The sequence below is a fragment of the Leiobunum rupestre genome, chromosome 4, assembly GCF_980474605.1.
Source record: "Leiobunum rupestre chromosome 4, qqLeiRupe1.1.hap1, whole genome shotgun sequence".
In the NCBI taxonomy this organism is placed as follows: Eukaryota; Metazoa; Arthropoda; class Arachnida; order Opiliones; family Sclerosomatidae; genus Leiobunum; species Leiobunum rupestre.
Window position 1 is genome coordinate 72,182,974 of NC_143387.1, and position 23,494 is coordinate 72,206,467.

General features: G+C 34.9%; 1 protein-coding gene across 3 annotated transcripts in view; it reads left to right on the plus strand.

The window, feature by feature from the left end:
- The first annotated feature begins 1,993 nt into the window (after nt 1-1,993).
- The window catches only part of kmr (pleckstrin homology domain-containing family A member kramer), a 73,153-nt gene continuing 51,652 nt past the window's right edge, over nt 1,994-23,494 (plus strand). For 2 of the 3 annotated variants that reach the window (XM_090174185.1, XM_090174186.1), the window contains exon 1: nt 1,994-2,433. In XM_090174185.1, the coding sequence (XP_090030311.1) occupies nt 2,369-2,433 (65 nt within the window). In that variant the 5' untranslated portion in view covers nt 1,994-2,368. The remainder of the gene's footprint in view (nt 2,434-23,494) is intronic. The other variant, XM_090174187.1, reaches the window with a different exon arrangement.

Sequence of the window (23,494 nt, forward strand, 5' to 3'; positions counted from 1 at the left end):
CCAATTATGAAGTTGTTGCTCGTCATATTATTAGTTCAAATAATTTTGTTTTGACCAATCAGAAGCCAAGAAATTGAAAGTTAATGAATTCAGTGTTTGATAATAAAACATTTTATTAGTTTTAATGTGACTAAATAAAATAAAAACTGAATACAACGGTTCAATTATGCCACCGTCTTCTACGATACATGCTTGAGCTTGTTTAACGACAGAGTTCATAGTGTTGTTCAACATTTCAATTGAAATGTCATGGAAGGTATTAATTATTCTTGTTGTCATGACAACCAATCCTATTGAAATCAGTTTCAATTAATTTTCAATTTCTCGGCTTCAGATTAGTCAAATTTGGTCAAATCAAAGTTATTTGTACTTTTACAAATATAAAGTATGAACTTTTACAAATATAAAGTATGAACTTTTACAAATATAAAGTATGAACTTTTACAAATATAAAGTATGAACTTTTACAAATATAAAGTATGAACTTTTACAAATATAAAGTATGAACTTTTACAAATATAAAGTATGAACTTTTACAAATATAAAGTATGAACTTTTACAAATATAAAGTATGAACTTTTACAAATATAAAGTATGAACTTTTACAAATATAAAGTATGAACTTTTACAAATATAAAGTATGAACTTTTACAAATATAAAGTATGAACTTTTACCAATATAAAGTATGAACTTTTACAAATATAAAGTATGAACTTTTACAAATATAAAGTATGAACTTATACAAATATAAAGTATGAACTTTTACAAATATAAAGTATGAACTTTTACAAATATAAAGTATGAACTTTTACAAATATAAAGTATGAACTTTTACAAATATAAAGTATGAACTTTTACAAATATAAAGTATGAACTTTTACAAATATAAAGTATGAACTTTTACAAATATAAAGTATGAACTTTTACAAATATAAAGTATGAACTTTTACAAATATAAAGTATGAACTTTTACAAATATAAAGTATGAACTTTTACAAATATAAAGTATGAACTTTTACAAATATAAAGTATGAACTTTTACAAGTATGAAGTAAGAAATCTACAAGTATGAAGTATGAAATCTACAAATATAAAACATAAGTTTACAAATATAAAACATGAAGTTTACAAGTATAAAACATAAAGTTTACAAGTATAAAACATAAAGTTTACAAGTATAAAACATGAAGTTTACAAGTATAAAACATGAAGTTTACAAGTATAAAACATGGACTTAGAAATTTTTTGCGGACGGAGAGACGTCAAGCGTGAATTTTAACATTTTTCTGACTCATTTTGATATTAACACAATAATGAGGTGAAGATTTCTATTCAGTGAATAAAATTTTCAAATGGTTAAAAATACCAAGAAAATGCAATGGAAAAGGTGGTACCTTGAAAACGTTTATTTCGAAAACTATAGTTCGTAACAATACCAAAAACTTAACTGCAAAGCACTTTGCATCAATTTATCTATTTTTATAAATTTATAATTTATCTATGCTTCTAGGCCTAAGGTGGTGCCTTGGGTATTAGCCTAGCCGATTATTATTATTATTATTATTTCGAGTTTCTCGAACGAATTTAGTGTTATTATAAAATATGAATAACACCAAACTGCAAAGCACCCTAATTCTATTTATCCATACTTAAATTTCAAATTTATCTACTGAATCTAGTGTTAGTTATACATAATGCATTTTGAATCTACATTGAATATTTTATTTTAAAGTTTTTATTAATTTTTATGGAATAAAAAATATAAAATACAGTGTTTCGCTTATTGATTGAGGAGCATTATACGGGTTAAGCCAGCGCTACAAACGCGAAGGGTAGACGAAGTTTTGTTGGGCACAGACTGTTTACCGTCCCGGGATGGTCCCAGATTCGGGCCTCGAGAAGTAACGGGGACCTCTCGTTTTGCGCCGAAATGGAATGGAATCGATGGAGGCTCGCCCAAATTCTTCGGTTGGGGGCTCCTACCGTCCTATCCGGGTCACGTGTTCCGTAATAACCAATAAGACGAAATATTAACGGTTTTTGTAAAGTGTCAAAAGTTCGGCCTCGTGGGGGAAAAAAGGGTTTTTGCATCTGGCCCGGCGGAGAGGGAAAAAATAAGCCGGGTTTTGGAAAAGAGACTGCCGGTGACGTCCATAAATTCGGGGGAATGAACGTTAGTCCTAAGGTCCCGGGTCGACCCGGCGAGTCGGCATTGAAGCGCGCGCATTCGCTCCGAGAACAACAACCGATCCCCGGGACGCGAAAAGGCCTACCGCGAGTGAAATTTCTCTAACCACCCCCGCCAAAATAAAACGCCCGGGGTGCTGCCCATTTTTCCATAAATAAAATCGGTTAGTCGACTATATCATGACAAATTATTGGCGAAGGATGTGGTGGACAGGAGCTCTGTGCTGTCAAACCTCGTCTTCGAGGTGAGAGAGACACCCACCTTTCTTTTCTTCTTATTTTTTGTTCTTTTCGACGGCGCAATATTTTACCGTCGCTGTCTAAAAGTCGGGGCCTTGGTCTATCATTTACTTTTTAACGGGGCCGGAAATGTCGGCAAATATATTTTCGGCGCGTGTGACAAGGACCTTTTGTATGGTTTTTGACCTAAAAATAAATCTATTGATTGACACTCTTTGGGAGTTATTTTAAAAATTTGTCCACTTTACGTTGTGTCTTTGTTGTTTTAGGCGATTATGTCTATGACGTAATTTATATATTTTTCAATGGCTTATGAATTCCTGCATGTCACGTAAATTATGTGTTTCTGAGCTACTATAAACGTTATATATATTTAAAGGGGCTCCAAAGTTCGGTGGCAAAATGTGTGTAAAGTCAGTAAAGTGCGAAATTTACGGTTGACTCTGCCAAGGCCGAGTGAGGGGTTGGGGGGAATGAAAAGCATGCTCAATTTTCTTTTTTTTTGCCACCGAACTTTGGAGCCCCTTTAATATACATCACATTTTATTATACATATTGTATGTAGGTATTATGTGGCAAATACGAGGGGTCGGACATTTGGCAAAATCCCGTACAAAATTTGGAAAAAAATCCAAAAATCCGAAATCCAAGAATTTTGCTCCCATAGACTTTGTATGACAAATCCACAATAAAAAATCCTGGATTTTTAAAAAATCCAAAATCCCGTACACAAAACAGGCAAATGTCCGACCCCTCGGGCAAATATATTATAATTATATACATAAATTATATTTGTGACTAAATTGATGTATTTTCATAAAACTACGAGGCGTTATGGGATTTGTTACGTAATACATTTAATTTCAAAAAGTTAAGGGGCGTGACAGACAGGATTTGTGACGTAGTTGATATTATTTGAGAAATCTAAGGTGCGTTACAGGGTTTTACGAAGTAAGCATATTTAAAAAAAGTAAAGGTTCGTGAAAAGATTTGTGAGGTAATTGATATATTTTTATAAAGCTAACGGGCGGTACTCCTGTGACGTATTTTATATATTTTTAAAAAGCTAACGGGCGGTACTCCTGTGACGTATTTTATATATTTTTAAAAAGCTAACGGGCGGTACTCCTGTGACGTATTTTATATATTTTTAAAAAGCTAACGGGCGGTACTCCTGTGACGTATTTTATATATTTTTAAAAAGCTAACGGGCGGTACTCCTGTGACGTATTTGACAGGGCCCCCACAGGTCCTATAATTCCTATAAAATCCTATATTTTTAGCAAAATTCCCAAAAAGTCCTGTAAAGTCCTATAATTTTGATATAGAGATTTGGCACTCCGTAGCTTTGGCGATGGCCGCCATTGTGGTCATATTTTTCTCCCCACGATAATAACTATTGAAAAAAAAACTGTCGTAGCGCTGCCAAGTCCCTATTTTGCCCATTTCAATTCAATTAAATTTTTTTATTAATTCAGAGGTAAAATAGAGGTTAGAGGGCCAAGCAACTCCAAATCCCGCCACTCACAAGGGGACATCCCGAAGTGTAACCCACCGATTTTGTACTGTGGAATATGTGAACAAAGTTTTGAAAATGCCAAAAAATTGTAAAAATAGATGAAAATTTACGATAAAATTCAATTTAAGCAAAATAGGTTAAAATTACTAAAATCGGGAAAATGTGAGAGAAAATGTAAAAAAGTACAAACATTTTCGAAATTGTTTGAAATAAATTATTTTTTCAAAGTTGAAAAAATTCATATTATTTTTTTTCCAAAAACGATTATAGTTTATAGGAATTGATTGAAATGGATTATTTGTGAAATATCGGAATAATATATAGATAAATTGGTCAATTTGGTCAACAATGATCAAAATTCTAATAGATCAAAATTTTTAATTTAAAAAAGACTTAATTTTACAAAAAAAACTCAAAAAAGTTTGAAATAAAATATATTTTTCCAAATTGATGAAATTGAATAAATTTTAACCAATTTGATCAAAAGCAAAAGTTTTGATCGAAATTGAAAGGAATTAATTGAAATTTAATAGTTCTGTAAAATTGGATTAATATATAGATAAATTGTGTTTTTTGAAGAAATTGATTTATTCAGGCTTTGTACGCGACCTGGAATACCTGGAAAACCTGGAAAAGTCAGGGAATTTGAAAATGTTTCCAAAAGGTCAGGGAAAAGTCAGGGAATTTTAAAATGACCCCAAAAAAACCCGGCAAATAAATTTTTGAAAGATGTATTAAAAATATATAATCAATATTTTTCAAGATTTTACCTCAAAACATTAATTTATTCTACAAAAATGGTCAGGGAAATTGGCAATTTGGTCAGGGAAAACCTGGAAATGTCAGGGAATTTAATTCCGGAAATTTTGTACGAACCGTCTTATTTTTATCTATTTGGTCAAACTTGACCAAAATTGTTAAAAAAAATCAAATTTAGCAAAATTTAAAAAAAAAAAAAAATTCAAACTATTTTAGTAAAATTTAGTAATATTTTTAATTGAAAATTTGGCCCATTTTGATCTATTAATTCGAATTTTGATTATTGTTGACCAAATTGAACAAAATATTTTTTTTTCAAATACACCAATTTATCTATATATTATTAGGATATTTCACAAATAATCTATTTCAATTCACAAAATTAACTGCTTTTGATCAATTTTTTTAATTTTTGTTGAAACAATTTTATTTCAAACAATTTAGAAATATTTTTTCAATGTTTGTATGATTTTAAATTTCCTCTCACATATTTCCAATTTTAGGCATTTTGGTTTATTTTCACCCATTTTGTTCAAATTGATCAAAAATTTATCAATTTTGATTTTTTTTGTCAATTTTAATCTATTTTTTCTATTTTTGGCATTAAAAAAATTTTGAAATTTGTTCAAATGAAGGTCTCCCAATCCCCCGAGTTTGAACAAAATCGGTGGCTTAATTACACTTCGGGATGTGTCCTTGTCAGTGAAATTGCTAGATTTAGCTAAAGGATAAATTCTTATACAAATTCATTCTAGTCTATACTTCTGTTATTGTTAACATGGTTAGCTACTAGTATATTTTTGTGATAAAATGGTTAAATAGTTTCTATTTTTTAGTGAAAGTCAAAGAATTATTTCACTAAATATAGCTTTTGTTTTTAAATTTTTGTAATTTAAATTAACAATTAATTTTAACAGTAGTTAACACTCTCCGCCATAGATGGAACTATAATACAATTTTAAAAATCCAATCAGGGAAGTTAATTTTGTATTTTAAAGCTCGACAAAACCGTTCTGCACTAAAAACTGAAAACTTTCAACCAATCGTTGAAAATCAAAATTATGATGTCATGTTGCTATCAGAGCGCCATCTACTAACAAATAACGCCATCACCACGTTACCTCGGATGAATTTTACCCCTTGAAAGTCGTCCCTTGAAAATTGTAAATCGATCTATAGCAATTTGAACGATTTGAATTTAGGCCTATCAACATCCGGTAATGTTAGATTTAACAAATACCACACAAACCCCCTTAGCTGTACACTTAATATTCTATATTTTCTATGACGTACATGACTGAAATGATTTATTTCAAACAAGAAGTGGAAAATTAACGAAATATTTTTTATCGATTTTTCAATCTAGTTCCCCCCCCCCCATCAAGAAAGATTTTAATAATGGGATATGTAAATCTTTTATTCATAACCCTACCTAATTAAATTTGGCTCCCTTAATTTAATTAGCCTCTAACTCCTCACCAAACTTCCTCCCCTCCAAAATGAATCTCGAAATTAATAAAGGAATATATGTATCAAATTTGATCCAACACTATTTAGGCTTCCTCAATTGTTGTTCGTTTTGGCTTCTGCTTCTGCGGTTTCGAATAAGTTAAAGAGAGCCTGAGAGAAAACGAGCTTCATCTTAAGCCTATTCGCTGCTCTTCCGAATGGGGCCACAAAAGAGCGAACCGCGAGACTTACGCAGATCGATTCTCGGATTTGACCTTTGACCACTGACGAGATGCTACTAGACAGATTATGGCTTTTCTTCGCTCGAAGGGACACCATGTGGCTGTATTCGGGTGCTTGCGTTGGCGTGCTTGTGCTAGCGTGCTTATATCAGTGTATGTGTCAAGAATGTAGCGGGTCAGAAATGTATTTATTTCTATTTAGAGCGAATCAGTGACGTAGCTAGGGGGGAGGGGACATCCGACTGTAAATAAAATTAAAACTTACACAAACTAGAGAAATGCGAAAAAACTTTTTAACACGTTTGGACTAGTAAGTACAGGGTTGCCACGGTACTTGGAATTCCTAGAAAAGTCAGGGAATTTGAATATGGGTATAAAAATCAGGGAAACGTCGGGGAATTTGAATATGGGTATAAAAATCAGGGAAACGTCGGGGAATTTGAATATGGGTATAAAAATCAGGGAAACGTCGGGAAATTTGAAAATGGGTATAAAAATCAGGGAAACGTCGGGAAATTTGAATATGGGTATACAACTCAGGGAAACGTCGGGAAATTTGAATATGGGTATAAAAATCAGGGAAACGTCGGGAAATTTGAATATGGGTATAAAAATCAGGGAAACGTCGGGGAATTTGAATATGGGTATACAAATCAGGGAAACATCGGGGAATTATAAGAATTAATCTAAAAATCAGGGAAACGTCGGGGAATTTGAATATGGGAATAAAAATCAGGGAAACGTCGGGAAATTTGAATATGGGTATAAAAATCAGGGAAACGTCGGGAAATTTGAATATGGGTATAAAAATCAGGGAAACGTCGGGAAATTTGAATATGGGTATAAAAATCAGGGAAACGTCGGGGAATTTGAATATGGGTATAAAAATCAGGGAAACGTCGGGGAATTTGAATATGGGTATAAAAATCAGGGAAACGTCGGGAAATTTGAATATGGGTATAAAAATCAGGGAAACGTCGGGGAATTTGAATATGGGTATAAAAATCAGGGAAACGTCGGGGAATTTGAATATGGGTATAAAAATCAGGGAAACGTCGGGAAATTTGAATATGGGTATAAAAATCAGGGAAACGTCGGGAAATTTGAATATGGGTATAAAAATCAGGGAAACGTCGGGAAATTTGAATATGGGTATAAAAATCAGGGAAACGTCGGGGAATTTGAATATGGGTATAAAAATCAGGGAAACGTCGGGGAATTTGAATATGGGTATAAAAATCAGGGAAACGTCGGGAAATTTGAATATGGGTATAAAAATCAGGGAAACGTCGGGAAATTTGAATATGGGTATAAAAATCAGGGAAACGTCGGGAAATTTGAATATGGGTATAAAAATCAGGGAAACGTCGGGAAATTTGAATATGGGTATAAAAATCAGGGAAACGTCGGGGAATTTGAATATGGGTATAAAAATCAGGGACACGTCGGGGAATTATAAGAATTAATCTAAAAATCAGGGAAAAGTCGGGGAATTTGAATACGGGTATAAAAATCAGGGAAACGTCGGGGAATTATAAGAATTAATCTAAAAATCAGGGAAACGTCGGGGAATTTGAATATGGGAATAAAAATCAGGGAAAAGTCGGGGAATTTGAATACGGGTATAAAAATCAGGGAAACGTCGGGAAATTTGAATATGGGTATAAAAATCAGGGAAACGTCGGGGAATTTGAATATGGGAATAAAAATCAGGGAAAAGTCGGGGAATTTGAATACGGGTATAAAAATCAGGGAAACGTCGGGGAATTTGAATACGGGTATAAAAATCAGGGAAACGTCGGGGAATTATAAGAATTAATCTAAAAATCAGGGAAACGTCGGGGAATTTGAATATGGGAATAAAAATCAGGGAAAAGTCGGGGAATTTGAATACGGGTATAAAAATCAGGGAAACGTCGGGAAATTTGAATATGGGTATAAAAATCAGGGAAACGTCGGGGAATTTGAATATGGGTATAAAAATCAGGGAAACGTCGGGGAATTTGAATATGGGTATAAAAATCAGGGAAACGTCGGGAAATTTGAATATGGGTATAAAAATCAGGGAAACGTCGGGAAATTTGAATATGGGTATAAAAATCAGGGAAACGTCGGGGAATTTGAATATGGGTATACAAATCAGGGAAACATCGGGGAATTATAAGAATTAATCTAAAAATCAGGGAAACGTCGGGGAATTTGAATATGGGAATAAAAATCAGGGAAACGTCGGGAAATTTGAATATGGGAATAAAAATCAGGGAAACGTCGGGAAATTTGAATATGGGAATAAAAATCAGGGAAACGTCGGGAAATTTGAATATGGGTATAAAAATCAGGGAAAAGTCGGGGAATTTGAATATGGGTATAAAAATCAGGGAAACGTCGGGAAATTTGAATATGGGTATAAAAATCAGGGAAACGTCGGGAAATTTGAATATGGGTATAAAAATCAGGGAAACGTCGGGAAATTTGAATATGGGTATAAAAATCAGGGAAACGTCGGGGAATTTGAATATGGGTATAAAAATCAGGGAAACGTCGGGAAATTTGAATATGGGTATAAAAATCAGGGAAACGTCGGGAAATTTGAATATGGGTATAAAAATCAGGGAAACGTCGGGGAATTTGAATATGGGTATAAAAATCAGGGAAACGTCGGGGAATTATAAGAATTAATCTAAAAATCAGGGAAAAGTCGGGGAATTTGAATACGGGTATAAAAATCAGGGAAACGTCGGGGAATTATAAGAATTAATCTAAAAATCAGGGAAACGTCGGGGAATTTGAATATGGGAATAAAAATCAGGGAAAAGTCGGGGAATTTGAATACGGGTATAAAAATCAGGGAAAAGTCGGGGAATTTGAACATGGGTATAAAAATCAGGGAAACGTCGGGGAATTTGAACATGGGTATAAAAATCAGGGAAAAGTCGGGGAATTTGAATATGGGTATAAAAATCATGAAAAAGTTGGGGAATTTTAAAAATTAATCTAAAAATCAGGAAAATTGCAGGGAATTTAATGCAAATAGGAAACGTTTTCTAAAATATAGGTAACAAAATCTGGGCGCAAAATTTCCGGTGATGGGTCAGGGAAAACCTGGAAAAGTCAGTGTGACAAACCTGAAGTAGCACACCGTGATATCCGCACAGGGTGCCACCCATGCTAGCTACGCCACTGGGGAGAATGTTGAGACGATTTTTAGCGCCTCTCCCAATCCACCTCGTAATCCAAGAGTCAGATCCCAGTGTTCCTAAAAAGCCACCTTTTAGGAGAAAAGTCCCGGCCAATGGCAAATTGGCAAATAGTGACTAACAAAGGAAAATTGACATTAAAAGCTCAACAAAGTAATTGGAATTAAATTTTTAAGAAGTTTATTGTAAAAATGTTTCAGTTTACACTGAACTTGCAGTGTTAGAATTATTTATTCCAAAAAAAATTAACAGACTACTCTAATGTTAATCAGAATCTGACCATTCCTACGCGTATATATTTGCCTTAAATCTGAAATTTATTTGTTAAAATACTTTTTTTTTAATATTTTATAATTTTCTGTCGTAAAAATATTTATTGGCTACTAAATTCACTTTTGTCCAAGCCGGAATTTCGACACTATTGCCCACTTGTCTTTTTTCCACCTCAGGACACTGATCCTTCCAGGGGTATGATTATACGTTACAGAAATAAGTTTGCAGATGTCGGCTGTCCAAGCACTTAAATAAAATATACACGACACTAAACTAAACTGGACATGCAAATAAAATTTGTTTCGCGGGAATCAATCGGGCTCTCTCTCTCAAATTAATTTAAAGCCTTTCTCGGCTTTAGCTCACCAAAGATGAATACACTCTGTTCACTCAATCCAGGGTTCGTACACGACCTGGAAAAGTCAGGGGATTTTAAAATGACCCAAATAAAATCGGGCAAATACCTTTTGAAAGATGTACGTAATAAATATTTTCAAGAATTTACCTCAAACCATTAATTTATTCTACATAAATGGTCAGGGAAAATTTGGCAATTTGGTCATGGAATTTAATTCCGGAAATTTGGTACGAACTCTGCAATCGCTGGGTTAGTGTCAGGCATGGACGAATTACTTAATTTATTCGTCCATGGTGTCAGGTGACCTGGACTTTGTTGCCTTTCGACTGCGGATATAGACTGGCTACAGCCGACTTCCGTTCGTACCGCCATGTTGGCTGTTGTACGCGAGCTTTTGAAAGTCTTTTATAATTCAAACTTCTACTCACTCTGCCACTCGGCCAGAACTCTTTGTTCACAATCTCGACCTTTTTGCCTTCACCCGGGACTACTCGTCTCCGGACTCTTCCTACAAGTTCCTCTCAGCAAACCCGAGGGACTCTGTCTCAAAATTGGCCAACTCTCTGGTTTTAATCTTCGGGGATGTCACGTGAAATAATTTGAAGTTAAGTTTGGAAGACCTGAATTCTTCGGTTGATGATTGGCGAAGGTGAAATGTCCAAAGCCGGTGAGCGGCTTTTCGTGGATAGCTTATTGGTCGCAGTATGGTTGTATGGAGGGAAGCTAGAAGTTGATAGTCGGTAGTAGAAATTGGTGACGGCCGGTGACACGTTTCCGCGTGTGGTATCACTGTTATCTACCCAGCCGTCAAAACTCGGGGACGCTCAAATTTATTTTTGGAGGCCGCCAATGCCTTGATATTAAAAATCTTCATTTTTAACTCCCACTCCTGAAATTAGTAAATATACCGAGTAGTGTTCGTACGGGGTCAAAATAAAGTCGGGGTCGGGGTCGGGGTAGGTCTAACCCCGCGAAAAACAAGTCGGGGTCGGGGATGGAAAATTCTTTGTACTTATTAAGAATAGAAAAATTATAAAAATACCGAAATTTTACTGTTTAAAATTAGATAGTGTATCTTGTGTAAGCCAGCCTCTGTGCCTAGGGACTATTAGTAATAGCCTTATTCGATAGCTACGCCGCAAAATTTTCGTTTTGAAAACGAAAACCTTTGAGAGAGTTGGCCGTTTCGATCTATCGAAATCTGGCAGCCTTGCCTGCCTTCCGGCCTGTATCTCCATACCCAAAATGGCCGACGATTACGCAGCCGAAAATATTTTACAAAACTGATCGGCGGCATTTTGACCGTTATTTTGTATTATCGACTAAGACTATAATAAAAATAGATAAGATAGGTAGATTTTAAAATAGAGGTCTATAGCTTAGGCATTGTAATTGTTTAAATAAGTTGTTTTATAAATTCACAAGTTATTTACAAACATTGTAACTCCACACTCGGACACTCCTTAGCTGAGGCTGAGAGAGCCCGAAACAACGGCAATTATGAAACTAAAACTTAAAATCGACTCAAGTCCGAATCAAGCGTTAAGCGAGAACCACGTCAGCGGCATCAGCCGAAGGTCATTCGGATCATTCTATTGTCGCCCACGAAAAAAGGGAGAGAAGGAACCTATCTATTTTATATTTTTAGGATTTAACGGGGTGCGTCGGCGCGAAAATTTAAAATTACACTACGAAAACATAACCCCGAAAAGTGGAAAACCCCGACTTGATTTGCGACAGTCGAGGTCGGGGTCGGGGACAAATGTCGGGTATCCCCGACTTTCGGGGTCGGGCTCGGGGTCCCCGTACGAACACTAATACCGAGATTGGCTTTATTTTGTTATTTTTTTAAATGATAAATTTTTGATTTCGTCGAAAACAGAATATTAAACAGCGTTTAAAACTAGCCATTGAAAACGGTTGCAATGCTATGGTTTATTTAAAGTAGATCACACTACCTTGGAGTAGATAAACATGGAGGGGAAAATTCCGTATCTCTAACGTTGAGTGTCTTCCCCCATCATTACTACCAAAGGACTACCATAATTCCTAGCAGTTTTGGTAGGGTCCTACGTTTCGGCGACACCTATATTCGAAAAAACGTATACTTATCGTCTGCTCGTATTCAAACTTGACAACAATAAAAGTTTGCTGCTTGAATTAAATTTTATGAATTATTATAGTTTTAATTAATTGCTGCTATTATAACAAAAGTTAGTTGTCTTTGCAATGAAAAAATACTGTTGTTTTCAAAACTGTAAAAGTGATTCAAGCTATTTTTCTCAGGTAATCCATATTTTCACGAAAAAAAGTACCCTTTGAAGGCTTTAATGCTCCTTTTATTTGTTTAGATAAAATACTATACGTATGATCTCCAAAGTTAAATCTTTTAAACGACATTTTAAAAAACAATCGCGAAAGAAATTCTATTATCACAGGCTTAACAGCTGATACTCATCCGAGCTACTCCAAGGCGACACGTACGCGCCCCTACCAAAACCGCAAGGGCTTCTGGGTACCGTACAGCCGTATAGATGACGCGCTCTAATTTCCTCTCCATGTTTATCTACTCCAAGACACTACTAGCCTTTGAAACAACTACTAACCTTGAAGACGATCTACTATTAGTTTTTTAATATAGCAGGATACACCACCGAAATAGTAAGCATGGACTACAGTCCTATGGACGTTTTACCATTGTTATAGGATCGTCTCTTTTTCGTGTATCCTGCGGCGAAAAAGGGCGTTTTCGGCGAAAACTGTCTTGGTGAGCACCAGAAATTTTAAAACCGGCAAAAATGCGAAAACCATTGCAAACGGCGAAATTTGCGGCGGAAATATTTTTCGATATTTTCAGTCAGAAAAACTAACAAATCATCGTCTCTGTAGTCCCCCTAATGCGCCCCCAATGGCAACCCATTCAATTTTTTTGTAAAAAATAAACTTATTGCCTAAATCTAAGATTGGTAATAAAGAGAAGAAACATGTGCAGTGACACTAAAGCTCGGGATCACTATGTTTTAAAACTACTAAAGGCTTCAGCTCAAGCTCGATGTTTGAAAATACGCGTACAAGCTCAAGCTCGGGATCACTATATAATTAAACCCTTGCCACAGCTCTGCACTCAAGTTGCTCAACCCGATTTTTCGTCGCACAATTTATTTATCAAATAGCCCAGTTAGTGTTTTCGAGCTCCATTCCGGCATCACTGGCACACCTGGAAGACAGTCGGAGGCGGTCAGGCAGCCCTGAGCTCATGAAATTTCCTATAATCCCCTATATTTTAACTCAAACGTCTGAAGAAATTAAAATAGTTGATATTTTACCCTTAGAAGTCTTCATATTGTCCTAGTTATTAAAGATGCTTATTTCCAACATTGTTTGCCGATAGTTTTCGACTATTTCTATCGGTTATCAACTTTATTTTGAAGGTTATACCCCATTTAAACAATTTTGACAACCGTTTTATCTTATTGTATAACTAATTTCCTCCTATTTCTTCCTTTTTTCCCCAATTTTCTTCCTACATATTTTCCTATATTTCACTGATAAATTTCCTATAATTCCTTTAAAGGAATTAAAAATATTCTGTGGTCACCCTGGAAATTTCGAACGTGGGCTTAGGGCTAAACAATATCGCGAATTGGATGGAGATCGAGCTCATCCTATGATACAGTATTCAAATCGGTCTCGGTCTCGGTCTCGGGCTCAATCGTAATCGTGAGTTGAGTTCGGGCTCACCTCAGATATGAAATCAGTCTCGAGCTCGGGCTCACGGTTGAGCTCTTACATTGTTAGTACGTTAATTTTTAGTACGGGATCGGGCTCGGGCAAAGACTATATATACGCTTCGCTTTCTAGACAGGCGTGTTCCTAGGAAAAAACCTGTTAACACCTCTGTAGCACTGTAAAAGCTGGGTTAATATTTGGACCCGCGGCTAGAGGCGCCACTAATAACACAGCTCAAGCTAGGGGAAAATTTTGACCAGCGTCGAGATGGAGCCACAATCGGTATGCAAGTTGAGCCATAGAACACGCCTGTCTAGTAAGCGAAGCGTATATATAGTCTTTGGGCTCGGGCTTGAGCTTCGAGTAATGTGAATCATGAAAAGGGTTCAAGCTCGAGCTCGAAGTAATTTGTATTATAACCGGGGCTCCAGCTCGGGCTCACTAGTTACAATACGCGATCCACAATTCCTCAGCTCGGGCTCGCTTTTAACGTGAAAACTTATCGGTCTCGTCTCAGGCTCACAATATTTATTTAAAATTACCCGAGCTCGTAGACCCCGACGCCGCGAAATTTTGACCGGCGGCGGCGATCCGGTGATTTTCCCTCGCTGACGTTTTTGTCGGTGGCGGCGGTGATCCAAAATGTAACGGCGGCGTGGCGCGGGGTTTTTATGAAATTTCGCTTTCATTGCAGGACGTTTTAGCAATCCCTTTTCCCGGTCCTGATCCAATCGGGCGATTACGAAACACGAAGCCACTGACGCGATGAGACAGAACTACATTTTTGTTAAAGCTGAAAAGAGAAATATTATAAACCGTCGGTGGCGCGCCGGCGCCTACATCGGCGGCGTCGGGTTCTATCCTGCCCAAAGACTATATAAGCTATCGCTACATAGACTGGCGTCTCTGTATTATAGAAAGGTTGGCAATTTAACACCTAGCGCCACGTAGTATTGGCGGAATGAACTAAAAAAGGTGCACATCCCTGCCATCTATCTTCGTTTTGGGAATTGAAAAAGCACCAAAAATAAAGCATATGTTATTTTGAAAAAAAAGGGCGACGAAATTTGAATTTATTGGATGTTTCTACTGATTTTTATTTATGTCTCAAGCATTATAGCAATTTTTATGGTTATGAATCAAATAAGTTTAAGTGTTAAAAATCATTCGATTTTTAGTTTCAGTACAATATCAGTCTTTTAAATCCATGAAATTTCTGCCTTTTTTCAAATATTCACTACAATATATCTAATATCAACTCTTTAAATTCTAGTTTTATTTTAGGGCAATATAATGTAATAAAATAGCAGACAAACTTTTTAAGTTGAACCAGATGATGTATTTCCAAAATAATTGGATAATAGCAATACACTGGTCATTTATTTTGTTATTATTGTAAGACATTCAAATTCATATAAGAGTTACTGAGACAAACACGATTACTACTAGCCTGGGTTTAAAATATGTTTGAAACTATTTGCCTTGCACATAGTGTATATTATAGAGAATGAAATTATATCAGTCGGAACATCGTTAACACTATTAAAATTAATTCAATACTATTAAAAGTTCATACGAGTTGTATGAATGTCTCAAGATTTTTGGGTGTTTTCATAGTAGGGTCACCTATTTGTTCCACTTGATAGGGATTTATCACAGCTTCAAGGCAAATTATTAATAATCAAGATAGGATTATATCCGAACAATGTAAGACCGAAGACATCTGAAGGATCAGTATATCCTTGAAATGATTGATAGAAATCAGCGTGAAAAGGAATGTTTAGTGAAAGTTCCCTCTGGCCAAAATTTTCGATGTGTTACACAGTCACTTTTTAATTTTGACATTGAAGATCACTATATCCTGGAAAACATTTGTATGTGTTCAAGCCGAGGAGTATTTAGTGAAAGTGGATTTTTGGTTCAAAACTGTCTTCCTACACATAGTGCCTAACACCCTAGATGAGTAACTTTCAACATTTTCTTATCGGGTTTCTTTCCTTTTTTCTTCTTTTTATTTTTTTCCCGTTCTTCCACTATATCCCAATTAATAAAAATAACTGAATAGTATACGCGCATTTTTAAATATGTACGGACTATTTTGGTTTTAAAACCTGGGCACATATCAGCCCCGTCAATAGTTTCTGCTTCTTTTATGAGTTTACATAAAATTTTTGGTTCGTGCATCTTTTCATTAAAGATTTTTATGAAAACTTTTTCAATTTGAAGCATGAAAGCTGTTATTACATCAGAAGGGGATGTTAAGCCCCCAAAGTCACCTTTTTTGTAACTAAATGCCTTCAAATGTGTGAAGGTTTGATTTTGGTCTTCTAAATACTCCGATTCCGTAAAAAAACTACAAATTGTTTTATCGCTTTCACATTTATGCGAATCCCTGACCTTTTTTATGACACTACCAATGACATAGGTCAAAGCGTTCATATCTAAGGTAGTTCCAAAGGCCTCGGCAACTGCTTTTTCGTCGATTTCTTTTAGACCAGAAACTCTGTTTTTTAGTAGAATTTAGGGATGCTTCCTCAATAACAGCATTTGAATTTTCTGCGGGTGGTTTATTTTTAAGGGATTTTAAGGTGAGCAATATTTCTCCCAAGTCAGATTCGCAATTTTGACCTTCACTGTTTATAAGGAACGCTTGAGTAAGCAGTTGCTTGAAAGAATCACGAAACTGGGCTGCGTTCGGATTCTGTCTATTCCCTCCTTTTTGTCTAATGGTACAGAAAAAATTTTCCAGTGGGTCCTGCGTGAATCGCCTTGTGAAAATGTAATTGGCTCCTTCGGCATGCAAATCCTTCCACAACCCTTTAATAGACTCTATTGTGAGCAGCCATCCATTAACACAAAAAATACGGGTATTTTTATTCGGCAATTCGAGCTTTATGGATTTCAACATCTGAATCGAATCTTCAAGAGTTTGATGATGCGCTGAATTTTTGGTCATCATTCTCCGAAGTTCTTTTGTGGAGTCATATTTAGAGCAATTTACAGAATCAAACATTCTGTCAACTCTTGCAATGAAGTCTGCTGTATAAACAGCTTCTGCATCAAGTACTCCTAAAGTTTTAACAAAAACAAATGTTATAACTGAAAAAAACATTTCCAATTTGACATACCAAATGTGACACAAGTCGACATTCCAGCTGATACGGTGTGGGAACATATCTGTGCCGCATCTTTAACCCTCATCTTGGAGATGGATATGCCGTTTTTTTAGTTTAGGAGCAAGACGAAGTGGTCTTGTCCGATCATATTGGAAGAACTGTTCAACATAGTGAAACCTCACAGGTTTACCAAATACTTCCATTAAGTAAGTCCTAAAGTTGTTCCTGAGGCTTTTTAGAAGATGGGGAGGATCAAACATTCCGTATATTTTTTGATCATTATGGTAAAAAAATGGATGTCCTTCAGACAACTGCAATCGGTTGTAAAGGGACCTATTTGCTGGACCTTGATCTGCTATTATTGCTCGTACATTGATGCCAATAACTTGCAATCTTGAGAGACATTCCCTAAGATATATTTCCATCTTTCCAGAATTCGTAGTGCCTCGGGCAAATGAAAAACTGATTACTTGTTTCCATGGCTGAAAAATTCCATGAAGCATAGCCACAAAAGCTTCATTCGCCAAAACTTTCTCCCTATCCCCATCACCATTGTCTATAAATCCTTCAACCTGATCTTGGGATGGGTTGTAAGAGAGGCTTGCCATCAAAACTACTTCATCGAGAAGGAGCACACAGTTTCTGTTTCTTGGCCTCATTTTCTTCACTTTCTTGCTCAAAGACTCAAAAATATTTTCATTGAACCCAGGCTCAATTACGACATCTTCAAGCCATTTTCGCAAGGTCCTTGGATTTGGCAATGCAAAAACTTTCGTCAAAAGACGGTATGTTTTTGGACTCTGATAAAATATGGATAATGCAATTTGCTTATCCATATCAGTCCAACGGCGACCTTTTTTAGAACGACTGTTGTTAAGAAGCTGAGACCGAAAGAAGATTATCTGGTCTTCTGTGAGAAACTCCTCAGCAGCCAAACTTAAGCAACGAATTTTGTCACCTCTTCTCTGGGGAATTTTGGATTTCAAATTGGCAATTCGCTTTCTACTTCGGCTGAGCAATGTGGATTTTACTTTCAGCTTCTTTTTCAATTTTATTTTGCGAGGAGTGTCATTTGGAATTTTCCCTTTTTTTCTACTTGGAGTTCCAATTTTATCTAATTTACATGTAAGGTTTTTTTATTGACTATAAATTTCAACAAATTACCCTGTATTATAAACTCACCAGAAGCAATGAAAGTTAGAGATGGAGACTTAAATTTCAGAGGTTTTGTTACGATGGGTTCATCAATAAACATTTCATCTAAAATATTTTAAAAATTAAAATAAAACTTATAAAATTAAAATATACCTATATGTATTTAAGTACCTACCAGTGACATTAATAGCTGCTTTTTGTTTAAACTGCTTGGAGTATTCGAATCTAATAATTAAATGTTAACTAAATTAATTTAAAAAGTTAAGCAACTTTAAATATTAGGTTTTTCTTACCAGCAGAAAAATGATTAATTTTCTTAACAGGAGAAACTGAATTTTCAATTCTTGATAGAATATTACTACATTTCCATTGTGATATTCTCGGCTTTCTCAAAACTGTTAAACAAATTAAATTTAATCACTTTTATTTCAATATTAATGAGTTTAATGAGATTACAATTCTCCGTGTCTGTATTACTATTTTCAAAATAGTATCCAATTATTTCCAAAAGTGTTGGTGGTCGAGGCTCCACTTCATCAACTTCTATCCAAGACTGATAATCCTTATTCGATGAAATATAAAAAAGTAGATAAATAATATATTCCGAAATATGTTTTCTTTTGTTTTTACTGGATCTTCATCCATTAACACGTTTGCTGTTGTAGCAAGACCATTCATTAGCAAATAAAAGAAATAATCTTTAATCAGACTTTTGGATAAGTTAAGTAGGTACGTGGGGCTTCTTTTGTCTATTTAAAAATAGAATTTATAAAATATTAATAGTGGTATTTAAAACACTACACTTTTTATATTACCAAGTTTAGTTGTACAAGATGGCGAAAACACTGTCAAGCAATCAGGTTTTAAACGCCTTTTACCATCGCTACTAGGAGTATCACGTGACTTATAGGGTATAAAACTGTTATTTATTGAACCTACAAAAATAGTTTTTGTTACTATTTAGTTTGTTTTTCATATTTATCTAAGTCACCTGTTAAGTCAATTGAACTTTTTAAAGGTGTTGAAGAGAGTACAGATTCTTTAGATTCCACTGAAAAACACATAGATCCTCTAGATTCTAGAGAGGAATTTATAAGTCCTTTAGTTTCCAGAGTTTTATCTAAATAACAGACAAATTGAAATTAATTTTACCAATAACTTCAATAAGCCATCATGTTTAAATTTAAATGCCTTTACCATTGTTACTATGAGGATTACACGACTCATAGGGTATAACACTGCTGACATTAAATATGTCATTTACTAAACCTACAAATATTAGACAGAAATAGATTTTGTTACTATTAAATTAGTTTAATTTTCATATTTTGCAAATTCACCTGTTAAGTCAATTGAATTTTTCAGAACTGGTGAAGAAATTACTATTCCACTAAATTCCATTGAAGAATTTATAGTTTCTATAGGTTCCAGAGTTTTATCTAAATAAGAGTCAGGTTGAAATGAAAAATAATATTTAAGTTTCTTTATTATTATTCTTTATGTAGCTTTTAAAAATACCAGTTAAATTGACAATAGATGAAACGTGATCTAAGATTGGAATGTCATCTTGAATTATTGGCCCTTTAAATAGGTAAATAAAGCATTTAAATAATACATATATATATACAGATAAAAATTAATTTTATAATTTACTGTTTAAAGACAATTCCTCAGTTTTCAAGGTTGGAGTTGCATTCCAAACTAACTTATTTGGTTTACATTTATTCATGAAGCACTCAGCTTCAAAATGTGCCGCACAAACAGTGTAGGACTTGTAGAGTAAATCCGAAGATTTTGTTTCTAAGTCCCTGCGACCTGAATTGGAAACCCAAAGTTTACTCCTAAAAATTTGCAAGATAAATATTAGTTTGAATCATACCCCAACAAAGATATATTATACTAAACAGGTAACAGGCCTACCTTTGTTCATCTTTAGGAAATCTAAAAAAATATATTTCTTTCGTTATCTTCCTTTCGTTATAACAATTAACAAAAGAACAGAATGAGCTGCTTTTGGCTTTTAATTTTATTTTTTTATCCATTGGAAATAAAAATTATTTAAACAAATGATAAAAAAACATGATTGAAAAAAATATAAACACGTGGCTCCCACGGTGCGGTTTTTATCAGAAAATAATGACCGCCAGATCCAACGACGCGAGTTCTTTATGAAAAGTTACTCCCGCCGACACTCGATGGCGCTGATGTTCGGAAAAAAATCGTCAACCAAAGCTCCGAAGCACAAACCAGTCTATGTAAGAATTTATATAGTCTTTGATCCTGCCGTAGCCCCAAAATATCAAAATATTTCTTCAGTTTGAAAAACCGTCGCGTATTTTAGTTTAGTATTTTTTGATGGCTTGTTGATCTTCGATGCGTTACTCGAGCTTGGAAGAAACATTTTTAATTTCCCATTAATTTATATAGTTAAAATATCATAAACTAATGTTATGTCATATTTCATTTCATGTTAATTAAATTTTGTTATATAAACCGTGTAATTTTTGTTGTTTCATAACATAAAATTGCTTAAAATTGGTATAGTTTTATTTTCATTATTTCAACTTTTTGTTCTTATCTTTTGTTAGTGTTATACTTATAAATTGTTACTTATGGTAGCATTTCGATAAAATCCCTTGTTCATAAACTGGTATTGTTCTTATCTTTGGTTAGTGTGGGGTGGCGGAGGGGTTAGCACTTTCGCCTCGCAGCAAGAGGAGCCGGGTTCGATCCCAACTTGTGGCACTGGGTGAAAACTCGGAACTACTTTGTGTTGTAAGTCGGAAAATATTAAAAACGTTTTCATTCCATGATTTGTCTAATATATTGTTTGCAAATTTAAATAAAGCGGCATTTTCACCTCATTTTTTCTAATCTAAAAGTAAAACTAAACCTATAGACTAGTTTAAACTGGTTGAAATGTAACACTATTAATGTTTTGTAGTATGTTTACTGATATTAGTCATTTTAAATCGATAAAAAGTTTAAAACATTAAAAACCCTTGAAAAGTAATTTATGTTTAAATTTTTTATTTTTCCGATTTGCGGAAAATTTTACGGAAATTTTTCTGGAAATTTTTCCGCATTTTATTTTTCCGGAAAATTAACAACCCTAGAACTACTCCTTCTGCGTTGAGTTTGCAAGTTCTCTCCCCACGGGTTTAAGGGGTTTTCCCCCGAGATCTTCGGTTTCCCCTTCCATAAAAACTTGTTGAGGTTAACGGTAATAGTTAGTGTAGGGAGCTGTTGGCTCGCGTGGCTTGCAGGGCTTGCTACCACCCTCCTACGCATTGTAACCCGGCCACCTGAATTAAAGGCTTTAAAAGTCGCTCGATGACTTAGGCCTAGGGTGTTGCCTTGGGTATTAGCCGAGCTGATTATTATTAGTGTCATACTTATAAATTGTTACTTATGGTAGTATTTCGATAGAATACCTGTTCATTAGACTGATATTGTTCTTATTTTTTTTTGTGTCTACTTATACTAAAATGCTATCACTAGTAACATAACAATGAGTACGACACCAAATTAAAGCCAAGGCTCCTGTGAGCAGGAAATATAACAAAATGCTGTCATAATTAACAAAATGAAATACGACACCGAAAATAAACAAATAGGCTTATGTGTTTTTCGTGTCATACTTATATGATTATGTTACTTATGATAGCATTTTGGTATATTTCCTGCTCTCTGATGCTCTTTGTTTAATTTCATACTTACATAATTATATTACTTATGATAGCATTTTGGTACGTTACCTGCTCTCAGAAGCCTTTTGTTTGTTTTAAATAATTGTTACTTGTGATAGCATTTTGGGATATTTCCTGCTCTCTGAAGCCCCTTTTTTTCGTTCATACTTATAGAATTATGTCAGTTATGATAGCATTTTGGTTTATTTCCTGCTCTCTGTAGCCCCCTTTTTTCGTGTCGCACTTATAAATGATGTTACTTACGATAGCATTTTGGTATATTTCCCGCTCTCTGAAGCCTTTTTTTTTGGGTCATACTTACATAATGATGTTACTTATGGTAGCATTTTGGCACGTTTCGTTCTCTCAGAAGCCTTTGTTGATTTTTCGTGTCATACTTAAAAATGATGTTACTTGTAATAGCATTTTGGTATATTTCCTGCTCACAAAGCATTTTTTCCAGTGTCATACTTTCTCGTTCCTTACTTATAGTATCCTTTGTGTATACGCTCCGCATTCACAGAAGCGTATTGTTTTTATTTTTGTTTCTTGTCGGCGCAGAGATGTCCCTCCTAGTCTGTCTAGTTTCCGGTACTTGCTGATGAGGTTGGTTTTTAATGAACCGGAAGCGCGGATTGATCGCGTTCAGTGGCTCTTTTTAATTAGCGTCCAATGAAAGGCGCGATGCGTTAACTCCGATTTGTCCATTATAATTGAAGAGAGAAACGCAAAGTGGGAATGAGAGTCTTCTAGTTTTCTCAAACCCCGCCGCCGCTGCTGTACAATCAGATTTATTTTTATATTCTCCAGGTTTCTATAGCTTTTGTACGGGCTCCCTAAACCGTAAAAATCATAAAAGTTTATTTTTAAAATTAAAACACTTTATATGGCTATTATAATTATGATAATGGAGCGTTGTGTTCAATGTTGATAACCCCAGGCGAAATAATTTGGGTATGTAAAGAGAGGTAAAAACGTAGCTGAGATATTTCCCCATAGATGGCGCCGCTTATCGCATTTTTAGGGAATTTATCATCTTGATTTTTCAAGAATTGTGTTAAGCGCGTGATTCGTGGGGGCTCCATAGCCTTACTACCTGGGGAGGGGACCCGTTTGGAGAGTAGATAAATCAAGGATCCTAAATTACGAAATAAATTCTTAAAATAATTACTGATATACAAAGCCAAAACTTACTTGAAATAGATATGCTCATTGTGTTTTGCATTTTTTTGAAGTTTCACACTTTTTTTGTTGCTAGTAGTTAATACTCGAGCCATAACTGATTACTAAAACGCGATTAAAACATCAACCAAGGATACATAACCTTTGACCTAATTCAACCGTTTCTAAGGGAAACGACCTTGGATGGGGAAAAATATGAGAGCGATACAGTTCTCAACTGCGCATGCTCTATAACGATATCTCCGGCGTGTTTTACCTCTGGCGTCCAATCCTGGTAATTTAGGATCCTTGGATAAATAATCTTGTAGGGGATTGTTGGTGTGGGAAATACGCGCGTAAAAGAGTGTTTATATATTTCGTTTTTAGTTATCGATGTTATTCGAGGAATTCGTCTTGAT